Source organism: Neomonachus schauinslandi, chromosome 4 (assembly GCF_002201575.2).
Source record: "Neomonachus schauinslandi chromosome 4, ASM220157v2, whole genome shotgun sequence".
In the NCBI taxonomy this organism is placed as follows: Eukaryota; Metazoa; Chordata; class Mammalia; order Carnivora; family Phocidae; genus Neomonachus; species Neomonachus schauinslandi.
In genome coordinates, this window is record NC_058406.1 from 78109461 (window position 1) to 78124842 (window position 15382).

A 15382-nucleotide genomic window follows, 5' to 3' on the forward strand; every position below is an offset into this window, starting at 1 on the left:
AATCCATCATCAGGCAGCAGGTGGTGAGGGCGTGGCCCCGGGCAGGGTAGTGGCAGTGAGCAGGGCGAGACGTGGTAGAATTCTGGATGTATTCCGAAGGTAGAACGGATGAGATTTGCTGAAAACAATTTCCAAGATTGGCCAGAACATAAAAAGCAACCTTTTACAAGCATCCTAGAGCCAACAGACGGTGAGGAATCACCTAGCCAAGGGCAGGGAAAGACGGCGCTCAGAAGGAAAAGCTGGAGACGCTCCGGCCTAGAGCTCAGTGCAGGCCCCGGAGCAGGCAGCTGAGAGGTAGAGGGGACCTTTGAACGGGTCTAATAAGGGTCAGTCGGGTGCTGCCAAGAGTGGGGCCCACTGCATCCTCGGAACAGCTACCCTAAAGACAGAGCGGGCTCAGAACCCTGAAAAAGACCCAAGAAACACAGGAAAATGGGTTAAGACTACTACCGGTAGCTCTCACTAGGATACGAGCTGCCCTGAAGGGTTAAACTAAAACTCAGCTCCTTCCAGATGACAAATGGGAGGCCGTCTCCTCCAGGCTCTACTCCCCACTGCCAGACGCAGAGGTTTCTCGGGTATGAAGCTTACAGTGAACCTTCAACAGGTGGTGGAGTGCGTTTGCCTCCCCTCCCTACTGAAATGAGCCTTCACCCACACGAACCCGGGGGTGGGGGTTCCTCAAAACTGGGAAAAATGGGTCACCACAGGGCCCCACCTCGTACGATGAGCCGCACAATCTCCAAAATTAGAGGGAGCCGTGCCCTGGATCCGCCCGCCGCAGGGTGGAAAAGGCACCCCCTCCAGAAGCTCGGCACCAGGTGCTCCCACACAGAGGGGGACAGATACGCCTGTGAGGCCCCGACAGACCCGACACTTCTGCTCGTCTCATCCCCGAGGTAGGTGAAGCCCCCCAGGGATCGAGGTACTCAGGTTTGTGCTCTGATCGTCTCAATCTGGACAGTCCTAGCTCTGCGGCTCTGGTTTCTTCAGTCTTCCTGCCTGCTGTCGGGCCCCTGAGTGGGTTAAATCCTTTCCTCTGTGACCGTTCAATCATGACTGACACAGATCATTGTTAGCACCTGGTAGAATGGAGCGTCTTCTGGCTGTCTTTGCTTTGTTCCTCAGGTTCTAGAGATGGGATAGGATGGTTTAAGCCTCAGGATCTTCAAAGGAACACTTCCCTGATATTAGTCTTTGTCACAGTTGTTCTGGGAATATCTAAAACTATCAAACTATTGACACACTGGAGCATGCTTGGGAATTAAATTCCCTGGTGGATATAAGTAAGCAATAATAGACTGGCTCTGGACTACCTGTTAGTGGGAGGCGGGTCCGTGCAGTAATCAATACTTGGTGTTGTGCCTGGATTAATACTTCAGCTGTAGTAGAAGTAAATATTAAGAAAATCTTTGATCGGACAGCTTGGCTGCCTACCCCCAAAGAGGAGGAGGACCCCGATGAGGACTGGGAGGCTGTCGCTGCCCAGCATCACGTGGCCCCTCCCCTCTCTGGGGCCACTCATAATCCTGCGAGTCTGCACACTCACCTGTTTGGTCCAGTTTGTGGCCGAGCATAGAGAGGCTGTAAAACCTCAGATGGTAGTAACATGAGGGTACGAACAGCGAGGGGTAAAATCTGGTGCCACTCAGATCTCAGATGAGCTGGGGAAACAGTCTGCTCCTCTCTGAATCCCGGGTCCTCCTCTGTTTTGGATTTATTCCTTTCTTTAGTGGAACATGTCCTACAGAGGCATCCTGGACAGGGTGCACCGGAGAAAAATGCTTTGAAGTCTTGTATGTCTGAAAATATCCTTATTCTGTTATACTGGTGGGAAGTCCAGCTGGAATGCCGAATTCAAGCTTTAGATTATTTTCCCTTAAAAATTTTGTATAGTCATTGGCCTCTTGTATTTGTTTTCTTAATGTCCAGTTTGCTGTTGAGACTTTTTCTCCTATCCTTCTCACCCCTGTCTCTCTCAAGATTCTCCTCTGACATATCTGGCAAGTCCTAGAGATCTCTAGAAAGGCAAATTAATCTTCTTCCTCCCCGTTCCTCTGTACCTGTAGATAGAATATGGCTCCCTTGTCCATGTACAAACATCTTCTATGCCTTTGTCCATTATTTACTGAAATCATTACACCATAATTCCCTCTTGCCTTTTCTCATTGTCCCTGTGGATTTAAATCTTTTAAGTTCATTTAGTATCGTGTTAGTGGGGTCTCGAGAAGGTGAGGAGAGACACATGTTTCATCTCTAACTGGAAAACAATGAGGACTTTTTTATGTCCCTACATATATACTTTTTTCCCCAAAAGCTTGCTTATTTTAGCAATAAAGAGAATAATATATTTAAGAAAACTCAAAGTGAATAATTGGGCCATGATTCTAGGATGTTCTTTACAACACCATATTCCACGGGGATCATGTGGAGCAGATTCATGATGTTCAGTTTCATAGAACTTTCTGTTGCTGCAGGTAAAGGTCCATTTGCTTTCCATTCTTGGAATGGAAGAGCAAGCAAACTCCATGATCTGGTCATTCTGGTTCTCTGAAAATGGTTTTTAAAAAAATAACAGTCATCCTAAATAAAAAATACCTATAGCCAATACTTTAAAAGGTGTCTTTTCTTAAAAAGATATATTTTTAAAGATAAATTAACTCTATTTAGCCATTTCACCAAAAGCCACTAAAGCCACTTTGACTTTGGTATCTTTGAGGCAATACAAACACCAAACATTGTCAAACACACTTTTTTTTTTGGCAGTGTCTGATACCTAAGATATGGTTTTAAGCATTCCCTCTTCCTGGAGGACTCCTCCCATTTACCCCTCTTCCTTTCCCCTTTGCCTGATTAGCTCTGTGTCCTTTAGCTGCAACTTTATTTATTTTATTTTTTAAGATTTTATTTATTTATTTGTCAGAGAGAGAGAGCAAGAGAGCACAAGCAGGGGGAGTGGCAGAGGGAGAGGGAGAAGCAGGCTCCCCGCTGAGCAAGGAGCCTGACACGGGGCTCGATCCCAGGACCCTGGGATCATGACCTGAGCTGAAGGCAGATGCTTAATTGACCGAGCCACCCAGGCGGCCCTAGCTTCAATTTTAAATAGCCCTTCCATGTCTAAGTTAGATGGCCCTACATGAGTCCCCCAAACACTCTATACTTTCCGTATCATATTATTATCTATTGTTCTGTTATCATTACTTGTTTGACGCTTTACCCTACAAACACAAGAGCTCTGTAAATGCTGGGATGGTGCCTGGTGTATTTCAATCAAATCCACAATGCCTGGCACTTGGTAGGTGTTTCGTATTAGAATAAATTAATGAATAAGTGAATTCAAATGCCCAATCATGGTTTTTCTTTGAAGGCAATTATGATCCAGAAAAGGAGCCAAGACAGGTAAAGAACTATTTTGTACAACATTAAGGGTCCTACAAAGGAGTGTAAAAGTGTAGTGAGGTGGTAGGGAGAGTGCTGGGAATGCAGGAGAGGAAAGCACCTGGCTGAGACCCAGGGAATATTCTGAGCTGCCCTGAAGGGTAGGTAGGTAGAAGCAAGGCACGTGAATCAGTGCAATGGAGGCAGGAAAGCTTTTGGCCTTTAGATAGCTGCAGATGAAGCAGAGGTCCTCAAAGTCTTGTCTTTGGAAAATGACAAAGTACATCTTTGGAAAATGTAGTATTTGGAATATGATTGTGGCTCTGCTTTTACTTTTGGCTTGGATAACTTGTTGATATGTAAGTTCAATAAATGACATCTCATCAAGGCTGTGCAATTTTATCCATCGGTGAGGTGTCTGTCTTCCTTTTCGCCCCGCACCCCATACCTGGCTTTGTGAAATCGGGAATAGTGGGCTGAACGGTTGGGAAATCACATAGAACAGAGCTTCTCAGACTTCGGTGAGCGCACACATCACCTGGAAAATGCAGATTCTGATTCTGTAGGTCTGGAGTGGGGCTTGAGAATTTCCATCTCTCACTAGCTCTAAAATGATGCCGAAACTGCTGAAGCCCGAGTACACTTGAAGTAGCAGAAGCTGGGGTGGAGCTCTAGCTCTGGACTAAAGAGACCACCACAGGTAGAGTTGCAGAAGGTTGGAGAAGGTAGTCTGGTTTAGTGATTCTGGCCACCCCTCCCGCCAGGTGCCTTCATTCTTAATCATTTACAGGTGTTTGGTTTTAGGACTCCTTTCTTTTATAACTCCTTCTAGAAGCACTCGGGTCAAGTTGTCAATCCACCTCAGGAACTGAAGATGGCGCCACAATCTTAGTTATAAACCACACTTCCATCTCCTGCTGTTGTGTGAGGGAAAAGCACGTTCCTGCCCCTCTGAATGTTACATTTCTAATTCTCTGGCTTGATATATGCTCAGGGAACAAAAGTTACTTTGCAGATGGAGCATAATTTTTTGGTGGTTTTTGAAAATCACGTTGGAGAGAGAATGTTATCTCAAGAACCTTTTCCTTAAAACTTTTTTCTTAGAACCCTATTTAAAAGTTTATTAAATTTTACATGTTCAAGATGACTTGCAATTTCTCACTTTCACAATTCCTGGATTTTTTTTTTTAGTATTTTTATTTCCCCACCGGAAGAGTGTTATTTTTAATTGTTCATTATTGATGCTCTAATAATGTGTAATCACATAATTGAGGCTAAAAGGAGCTGAGGAGCTTTAGGCCAATTAGTGCACTTGATGAAAGAGAAAGCAGGCTTCCCAATTTCATTTAAGTTCTCTTGAGTTTCTGTTCCTTGCCATGGGAAAAATACTGACAGACTCATGTGACCAAGGCAGGGCACAGTCTGCAGATGAAGGACCTTATCTGTGCTTTATGTATTACTTTATGTATTACTTTGATTTTTGGCCTCACAGCAGGCTGCATTCTGACCTCTTCAAGGGCTAGGAATGCCCCCTGTGGGTCTATAGCTACTCTTATTGTAGTAAAAAATAGATTAAGCCAGTGGTTCTAAAAATTTATTGGGCATTAACATTACTTGGAGGGCTTCTCAGCACAGACGGCTGACCCCTATCTCACACCACTCACAGAAATTAATTCAGAATGGATTAAAAACTTAAATGTAAGACCTGAAAATATGAACCTCCCAGAAGAAAACATAGGAACAAAGCTCCTTATGAATGAATTTTTGGAACTCATACCTAAAGCACAAGCAACAAAATAAAAAATAAACAAGTGGGACTACATCAAAATATGAAGTTTCTCCACAACAAAGAAAACCATCAACAAGATGAAAAGATCACCTACAGAATGGGAAAAAAGTATTTGCAAACCATGTATCTGATGAGGGGTTAATATCCAGAATATATAGAGAACCCATACAATGCAAGAGCAAAAACAAACAAACAAAAAACAAACAAAAAAAACCCCTAAAACTAAAAAATGGACAAAGAACCTGAATAGACATTTTTTCCAAAGAAGACATACAGATGGCCACCAAGTACATGAAAAGATGCTCAACATAGCTAGTCATCAGGGAAATGCAAATTCAAACCACGATGAGATACCACCTCACACCTGTTAGAATGGCCATCATCAAAAAGACAAGAGATAACAAATGCTGGGGTGTATGTGGAGAATGGGAGCCCTCATGCACTGTTGGTGGAGAGGTAAATTGGTGCAGCCACTGTGGAAATAAGTATGGAGGATTCTCAAAAGATTAAAAAAACAGAAATACCATATGATCCAGCGATTCCTCTTCTGGGAATGTATCTAAAGGAAATAAAAACACGAACTTGAAAAAGTTGTCTGCACCCCCCACGTTCATAGCAGCATTATTTACAATAACCAAGACATGGAAACGAAAGTGTCCATTGACGGATGGATAAAGAAGTTGTGGCACAATGAAATATTATTCAGCCATTAAAAAAAAAGAAAATTCTACCATTTGCGACAACATGGATGCACCTTGAAGGCATTATGTTCACTGGAATAAGTCAGAGAAACACTAATACTGTATGATCTCACGTATATGTGAAATCTAACACCACCACCACCTCCAGTATCATAGAAAAAGAGGTCCGACTTGCATTCCTTGAGGGTTGTTGGCGGGGGAGGGGGAATTGGCAGAAGGTGGTCAAAAGGCACAAACTCCCAGGGAGAAGAGAGAGCAGCACTAGGTCCGGGTGGGATGCACGACAGGCTGACTAGCTAGCATTGCTGCATGATGAACAGGAACCTGCTAGGAGGGTCGGTCCTAAGAGCTCTCAGCACAAGGAGAAATTCTTTTTCTTTTTTAATAAGATTTTATTTATTTATTTGAGAGAGAGAGCAGAAGCAGGGGGAGCGGCAAGAAGGGGAGAGGGAGAAGCAGGCTCCCCACTGAGCGGGGAGACTGATGTAGGGCTCGATCCCAGGACCCTGGGATTATGACCTGAGCCGAAGGCAGATGCTTAACGACTGAGCCACCCAGGCACCCCACTTCCATATACTCTTAACCCATATTCATCAATTGTGAAACAGTCATTTTAAGTAATTTGTTAACTTTCTCCTTGATAAATATTTTTGAGCTTCTGTGTATGAGATCTTTGATATTTGGTTAAATTTAGCATTTTTAAACATTGTGAATTCATAATATGGAACAGTTTTTTTTTTTTTTAAGATTTTATTTATTTGACAGAGAGACACAGCGAGAGAGGGAACACAAGCAGGGGGAGCGGGAGAGGGAGAAGCAGTCTTCCCGCGGAGCAGAGAGCCCGACCGCGGGGCTCAATCCCAGGACGCTGGGATCATGACCTGAGCCGAAGGCAGACGCTTAACGACTGAGCCATCCAGGCGCCCCTGGAACAGTTTTATTTGAAAAATAACACATAGCTCTAATGTGCTACTAAAGCTACATTATAAATTGGTTTTTCTGTTTTTCCCTTGTTGCTTCTTCCAAAGAGGTTTAGATTCATCTGTTTCTGCTACAAAAAAGTCTGAAAGAAAGTCATTCTGGTCCTTAATGTACATTTTAATATCCTTTACATCTTTTAGGCTTATTTGTTAGCAGTCGCTAAAGACTGTGGAGTATGGGCAAATTTTAATAGGACAGACTCCTTCTTTAAGGTAGAACCTGGAAATTCCATGATATGGAGGAGAATCCCTCCTACCTTGTTGCTGCTACAATGTAATTATAGAGATTTATTTTATTTTCACCCATTTGACTACAGGCATTTTAAAATCACCAAATTATCTTTTATAAAGATCCTTACGTGTTTTAGAAGTAATAGGATATAAACTGTAAAATTACTCTTTATTATTATTTTTCTTTTGCAGCGGAATAATAAGCAGAAATAAGGCTTTATTCAAGAAACCATTTTTTAAATTTATAGCTGCTGCCCCAGTGGTAAACCATTGCTGAGTGATAGCATGTGCTTTACCAAGTGTTCTAATCGTGTGTGTTTCACAGCGTGGGCAGCACTAAAGCACTTTGGTTTTATGTGAAGTTTGGTTCAAACAATTTTAGTGTAAACCTCTAAACTTTTTGCACTGTCTTAATTGCTCTTGTCTTTTTAATATTCTTATTTCTAGAAACAACATTTTTATGTGGTTCTATTGTAGCTTTTTTCTAGTTCAACTTAAGTAAAAAAAAATTATTTAGCACTTCTATCAAAATTGGACTATTAATTTTTCTATCAGTCTAAAGTAGCATTTCCCAAAGTATGTTCTATGGAATGCCAGCGATGGCAGAGGGAATGATCCATGCCACAGAACCCTCTCAGAGAGTTTTAATGCACAAGATTTATGTTACGTTAAGAGCTTTGAGAAGGTCTTTGATAAAGACATGTGTTAGCTTTGTTTAACCCAGGTTTTCTCAGATTTACTTGACCGTGCATCTTCTTTGCTCTAAAAGACCAGTTAACGTTACTTGGCATTATTCACCTACTCCCTCATAAAAATCAGATTATTTCTATATCCGATACCGTATCATTTTTTTGGCATGTGGAGCCAGGTGTAAATCATTTAGTGCAGTGTTTTTCAAAATATATTTTACTTACATTTGTGAATATTAATAAACATTCTTTGAAAAAGAGTATGTGATCAGATAAGTTCTTTCTTGTAGATCATAGATATATGGTACTCACAGATCCTTAGATGATATAATGGTTTTCAAGAAGTAGTAGAATTCTTACTTTGAATAAGTTCTTAATGGATATTTTTAGAACAGATAAATATGTAAAATAAATTAAGAACATAAAAGAGGAGTTGGTGTAGTTGAAGTGTATTAACAGATCTGAAGCCTCTGGAGAACCATTCTGAGGCTCTAAGGAACCCCACTAGTCTACTAGAGAGGACTTAGAATTTAGTCCTCACGTCAGCAGATAAGGCTCCACGGGCCAAATCCCACTGCCATCTGTTTGGGAAAATTTTATTAGGATGCAGCCAGTCTCATTCTTGGCTGTTTTTCCTCTGCAACAGCAGAACGGAATAATTGGAACAGAGACCTTCTGGCCCACAAAAGCTTAAAATATTTACTCTTGACCTTTTACAGTGAGAGTTTGCTGATCTCTCAGGCTATCTCTGCCATTAGTTCATCCAAATGAGCATCAGGATATTAAAATATTTAAAAACAAACACTAGTTTATTTCATCCATTCTAACCCATTGCTGGCTCTCTAAAGCTGTTAAAACCCCTTTTGTGGCAGCAGCAGTTTTTTTAATTTACCATTTCTACGAAGGAAAGAACTAAGGAAATCATTGTTATTTAATTTTGCTATTTATAGAGTTGATTTTCAAGAAGCCTCTTTCAAATGATCAAATTTCAAAAGTTGGAAACATGTTTCTGCAAGAAAATGTTTTTCAGCCTCTTTTTTCTTATTGATTCCTCTGAGTCAGTAAAAACTTCCAAGAGTAATTGTAGAGCTTTACAGGTTTTCTTAGTGTTAAATATTGCTTCTTTTGCAACTAATGCATTGCATGTGGTGGTTTGCAGTGGTATCATTGGTCGTAGCAGGAAAGATTTCAGGAGATACTTATTCAACTTCATCGCTGCCATGCCTCTCGTAAGTGGAATTCTTTAAAAATCTTTACACAGGGAAAAATTTGGATCTTACTAAAAAAATCTTCAGAGATTCTTTACTTCTTTTTTTTTTTTTTTTAAAGATTTTATTTATTTATTTGAGACAGAGAGAATGAGAGAGAGAGAGCACATCAGAGGGGGGAGGGTCAGAGGGAGAAGCAGGCTCCCTGCCGAGCAGGGAGCCCGATGCGGGACTCGATCCAGGGACTCCAGGATCATGACCTGAGCCGAAGGCAGTCGCTTAACCAACTGAGCCACCCAGGCGCCCAAGAGATTCTTTACTTCTTAAGTTGACTTTAAAGATTTATGGTACTAAGTTCCTACTTCAAGTTTAGTTTTGTAACTTTTGGCAGAATTTTTCAATGTAAACCTTTATACTAGATAGTAAGGCAGGAGTTATTAGGTTGGGTTCAGTTTCATTGTATACATGTGTGGATGTGTCCCTAGGTGTTGTTTTGTTCTAACCTTTAGGCCAGGGTTTCTCTGATGTTTAGTAGCATCCTACTTGATGGCAGTAGTGCCCCTCCCCCAGTTTTAACAACCCAAGATGTCTCCAGGACATTGCCAAATGTCGGGAGGAGGCTGAGGTGCGGGTAGGTGTGGTGGCAAAATCACCCTGATTGAGAACCATTGCTTTAGGCCATAAACTATTATAGTAACTTGAAGCACTAATGTAGTTGAAGTGAAATTGGAATTTATTATCTGAATTTATTAAAAATAAAGGGCAGTGTTTGGTTAAATCATAAGTGATATTCTTAGCTTGGTTCTTTGTTTTACTGCCACTATAAGAATTTTAGTATTATAAATAGGGAAGTAAAAAAAAAAGCTTGGTTATAAAATCCAGCTAATTAGAAAATATGTCCGAGATTTAATAAAGCTTGAGGATACATGCACATGGCTTTTAGACCTTTAGAAAAATTGAGATAAGTGTAGATGTCATTAAAAGATCGAGATTCGGCGGACAACCATTGTTTTCTTGAGAAAATGTTTATGTAAATGTGAGTTTGGAACTATGGAAGAATTAATTTCAATATAATGATGGAAAAGAGAAGTAAAGATGACTCTAGAAATAATCTGGAAATGGTATTAGTTGGTATGAAATTTATAATATTTTTTTAAACAAATGCACCTAGAATTTCATTGTCTAGGGTCATAGTGTTTGTAGTAGGAAACAGAAGATACAAACATAAATGTCAGGACTCTTTTACATTGGATCCAAAGGGGACAGATTTGGCTTTTTGTTTGTTTACAAAAGAAGTATCAAGATGCTTCTCCTAATTAATGATATGAACATATTGTAAAATTGAGTTTCAAGTAGAGTTTTAATATATCAGCGTAATATAGCCAATTGCATTTGGTTTAGCATGTTCTCTTTTATCTTTGTACACTGAGTAAAACAGAACTGAATTATATCAATTTGGACTATCAGTTATAAAAATCATAGGATTTGGGAACAGAGCCAATGCTAGAGAAATAAATTACAATTTTACAAGTAGAAATGTAGTAAAACCAGTAATATGTGTTTGTTTGTTTCAGATCTCTGTAATTAATAACTTCTTGAAGTTTGGGTTAAATGAGCTCAAACTGTGCTTCCGAGTAAGACTAACTAAATACCTCTATGAGGAGTATCTCCAGTAAGTGATAACCTATTTTTATATTAAAAATAATTAAATTGAATAGAAATGCTTATGATATCAGATAGAAGTTTTTCTTTTGTATTGGATATGTTTTTCAAGGAAGTTCTCTTACACCCAGAAGCATGTAGGCAAAGACCTCAGCAATTCAGACTCTAATCCTGGCTCTTCCATTAATTTGCAAGTCATCCTTCTCTGCACTTGCTTTCTTATCTCTAAAGTAAGGACAATCTTTAAGGCCTCTCCCAGCTCCAAACTTTTCCGTTTCTATGAATTTGCACTATGTGCTAGAATGTGATTTTTTTTTGTTTTTAAAATCATTAGTTTTAATGTCATTTTCTTACACTTGTTTTAGAGCTTTCACATATTATAAAATGGGAAATCTGGACAACAGGATAGCCAATCCAGACCAGCTGCTTACACAAGATGTAGAAAAGTTTTGTAACAGTGTAGTTGATCTGTATTCAAATCTTAGTAAGGTAAGTTTCTTTATTTTCTTTTTAAAAATTATTTGTTACTTTGTTGAGTTTTGAATCTTAGCAAATTTATATAGAATTGATTTGATGGACATAACAGCATATAACTAAGTGCTTTCATAAGAAAATTAGAGTTGTAATAATAGTTTTAAGTACAGTTATTTAATTTTCTCTTTATTTTTGTGAGGTGTTTTGGCCAAGAATGAAGAATTTAGTGTCTTATAAAGATTTTGAGTGAATTTTGCAGGCTGATTTCAGTAAAAACAGAAATCTGAACTTTTGTCACTTGACGTGTGGACTTGTGGCAATTGCTAGAAATTGACCGTCAGTTTATGTTTCCAGTTCCATATCCGTAACACTAGGCTGGGACTTCTTCCTGTCCATTTCTGTGCTTCAGTATCTCTAATTCTAATAGATCATTTGAGTAATGGCCAAAAAATCTTCACAAGATGCTAGTTGATTTCAGTTTTCTAATTTCTATTTCCCCCCACCCCCACCCCAGAATATTGTCAGAGCTCTTGGGACTGAGGATAGGCCTTACCCAGGTTTCTTCCTGCCCATTTCCTCAGTTCTTCCTCGTCTTGCTATCGTATATCTCACCACCCTTTACAGCTTTTGCTGTAGTCTTCTCATTAAGTCCTCTTCTTTGCCATTACCTAATCCTGCCTTGTCTGGGACATGTATGGGGCACCGGCAGGATCATCTACCCAGCATTTCCTCCCCTCTTCATCTTAGATGCCCTGTTTCCTACTCTAATCCACATGGCTGCTCTTGGTCTGGGGTGGGAGCTTGTCTTAGGGTGGACCAATTATAGTATCTTTGTCCCTGGCCACAATTGATCCAGATGCCCAGTCTACCCAGTGCTAGACACAAGAACTCTCTACAAGGGGCTGGGTCACATTGTAAGAATGGGAATGCTCCTGCTTCAACCATGTGGGTGGATGTATGCTTTCAGCCTTGACCCTTCTCCCCACTCAGTCAGTCCTCAGTTCCGTGATCACTGTTCAGGAGGCAGATGGTAGCTGAAAACGGAGAAGCCTGGAGTTTCTCTGGTTCAGGCCAGCCTGGACAGACGGGACTAGGGCACAACAGCCCGCAGATGGATGGAGGACATGGCAGCAAGTAGGAGGGAGGCTCCCAGCACCTCTCGCCCAACCACCATCTGCCTAGCAGATTTCCCAAGCTGGAGGGAGAGGCTAGCTGGTGGGGACGTGGAGGGACCTGGAGGCAGGGACCTGGAGGTAGGGACCATGGCAGTGGTGGTGGCCGACTGGACACAGGGAAAAGGCGGATGTTCTAGGGAATCGCCAAATCACTCCGGATGGTTTCTACCAGCTGTTTACACCACGGCAGGGGCCGGGCTCCGGAGCAAGGGCTGGGGGAGGGGGGGAGAGGGGGGGACAGGTGCCCGGTGCCTGAGCTCAGCGCTGCCAGGACAGCCCCCCGGGAGTCGGGGAGAAGGCGGAGCACGGGGGAGACCGCGGAAGGAGAGACCCGTGTCGGCTTCCACCTGCCTCTTCCTTGAGGCCTTTGTGGATCCCCACAAAAGAACGTGGCCGTTCTCTCTTTGGACTCCCAGCCAGACCTGGTAGAAAAGCCTAGGGAAAATGGTTGGCTCTGCATCCGGTGCAGGGCCTGGGGCCCCTGGGCAGCGGGGGGAGAAGTCGGGAAGAAAAGCCAGTTAGAGAGTAGGGGAGGGCGAGGACCGCGGGGAAGCTGCGGCACCTGGCTTCCGGCTCGCACCCCCTCCAGCCACAACCGCCTTCACACCGGCGGCGGCTTCAGCGCCTGTTCACACCTCATGCGCATTTCCCCTTGATTAACTCCAATATGGGATCATTCCAAGCCCCGCCCCCCTGCAGAGTCCTCTTGGAGGGTTGAGAAAGTACCTCTAAAAACATAATTTGTATTTTTAAAAGGATAACTATGATTGCTGTGAGGAAAATGGAATATAGGGACCCAACGTGGAAATAGGGTGGCCACCAGCTAGGAGGCTGTTGAAATAATCCAGTAGGAGAAGAGAATGGCTGGAGTTAGTGTGACAGCTGAGGAGGAGTTAACTTTTGGAACTGGGGTATTTAAAAAGAAAATTATTTATTCCAGAGAGTGAGTGAGAGCTATCCTGAGCTGGGGATGAGGGGGTGAAGAGCAGAGGGAGAGGGACAAGCAGACTCCCCACTAAGCACAGAGCCCCCAGGCAGGGCTCCATCCCAAGACCCTGAGATCATGACCTGAGCTGGATGCTTAGCCCACTGAGCCACCCAGGCGTCCCTGGAACTGGGGTATTTTAAAGGTAGAGCTGACCCCTTGGCCAATTCATTGAATGGGAGAAGAAAGAGAAGTCAGTGATGACACCAAGGGTTTTGGCCTGAGCCAGTGGTGGTGCCATTTCTTGAAATGGGAAAGACTGGGGGAGAAACAGGTTTTGGGGTTTGGGGAAATTACAGATTCTCTTTGGCCATATTAAGATTGAGATGCCAATTAGACATCCAGGTAGAGATGCTGTGTAAGTAGTTGGGTCTGCAGGGCAACTCTGGAGTGTCGGAAAGAGGCTGGGGGCTAAGATACACATTGGGAGTCATCCGCATACAGATGATATGGGCATACAGCATGATAGAGCGAGATGATAGAACAAGATGGTAGAGCCATGGGCTTGGCTATATTTCCCAGAGAGTGATTATTGATAGACAATAGATTGGAGCACTAAGGTGATCCAATATTTACAAGTTGAGAATGGTGTCCAAGGAGCAGGAAGTGAGGAGGAAATCCAGATAACTTCTATGAGGTCAAAAGATTATTTTTTTTAAGATAGGAAACAATACAGTATGTTTGTGTTCTGATAGGAATAATTGAATAGAAAAGGAGAGCTTAATAGCACCAGCAAGCAGGGATTTTTTCAGGGCAAAATCATTTAGTAGCTGAAAAGGCATGAACACGGACATTTACAGTATAAATGTTTTCTACCATAAGCTCACATTGGGGGCCCTTCTTCCTCTCTTTATATTCCATGCTCAGGGCTTCCACAGAATCAGTTTGGGTGCTTTTGACTTCAAGTCAAAAAAGTCAAGAAAACCTGACTTATACAATTAAGTGGCTTATATACTGTGAAAAGTCCTTGGGTAGGGAGAACTTCAGGCAAGGTTTGATTCAGTAGCTCAGCGATTTAGTATATGTGCTGCTGAAGCGAGCACAGTAGCTCAGCGATCTAGTTTCTTTTCCTCACCCCGCACTGCTCTGCAGTGTGTTATCTCCAGTTGAGGCTGGCTCCCTTTGTGGTCTCGAGATAACAGCTAGCAGCTCCCAGGGCCAAAGTTTCTTCATTACATTCCTCAAGAAAGAGCGTCTCCACATTCGCAGGAAAAGTCCTGAGAGTCACCTTTCCTAGATGAGGTTAGGTCCTGTGCCTAAACCAATGTCTACAGGGACAAGGAATGGCAAACCAGAATCACCTAGATCCCCGGCGGGGAAAAGCAGAGGCTATGGGAAGGGGAACAGGTGTTGCTATAAGCCTCTGAATGAAAGTCCCATGGGAACAGTAACGAAGGTCAGGCAACTGTTGGAGAAGAAATAACACCTGCTAAATACACATGTCCTAGAACGGATAAGAATTGCATTTGGGAATGAGTTTATTTCCCATTTCACGGTCAGGGATAATTGTTCCATTGTTTATTTAAGAGACAGGTGCTTTGATTATAAGCCATTAGCTGTAACTGAGGTAAATAAAATGTCTTTGGATTTCACAAGTGTTAATTTCTTATATGTAAGTCAAACTTCATCAATAATTTAAGATCGTAAAGATCTATTTTCAAAGCCCGAAAGTTTGTTTACTAACAATTAGCTTTATGATAGGTCAAGGGCCAGGAGAAGTAACGAAGTATAATTTGGCCCGCTGGAGGGCAGCAGCTTCTGGATACCAGCCAACAATTAGTAGGAGGCTTTTCTGCTCCCAGTGCTACGGACAGTGTTGATTCTAGCAGCAGCTGGTCGGTCTCAGCGATAAGGACAGGAGGAGAAACCCGAGGGGGTGGTTAAAGTGCAGTCGTGAAGTCTCCCAATCGTTGCAGTGTGGCCTCATTCGGAGCTGGAATGAATTCCTTCCCCGTGAACAGCCAGACGCCTCGTGACTACCCAGACCGGCTGTCGCTCGGCCAGTGCTTTCTTCGGTGCGTCCATTCAAATTCCTTTAGATATGAGGCCCCGGAATCACATAATGCCGTAATTAGTTCTGGCAGGGAAAGAACAGCCTGATAGAAAC

At 42.3% G+C, this 15382-nt stretch overlaps 1 protein-coding gene across 1 annotated transcript; it reads left to right on the forward strand.

Annotated features, from left to right (window-relative positions):
- The first annotated feature begins 8928 nt into the window (after positions 1 to 8928).
- Positions 8929 to 11449, forward strand: LOC110580631 (ATP-binding cassette sub-family D member 3-like). The gene is made up of 4 exons (XM_021690303.1): positions 8929 to 9000; positions 10554 to 10651; positions 11007 to 11130; positions 11375 to 11449. Exons 1-4 carry the CDS (start codon positions 8992 to 8994, stop codon positions 11447 to 11449), a joined length of 306 nt encoding a protein of 101 aa, XP_021545978.1. The 5' UTR covers positions 8929 to 8991.
- Positions 11450 to 15382: the final 3933 nt, after the last annotated feature.

Excerpts from the sequence above, each read along its gene's own strand:
- LOC110580631 (XM_021690303.1), top strand. Across the intron at positions 10,652-11,006 it reads CTCTATGAGGAGTATCTCCA|AGCTTTCACATATTATAAAA; the intron begins GTAAGTGATAAC and ends CACTTGTTTTAG. Across the intron at positions 11,131-11,374 it reads TGTATTCAAATCTTAGTAAG|GCTGATTTCAGTAAAAACAG; the intron begins GTAAGTTTCTTT and ends TGAATTTTGCAG.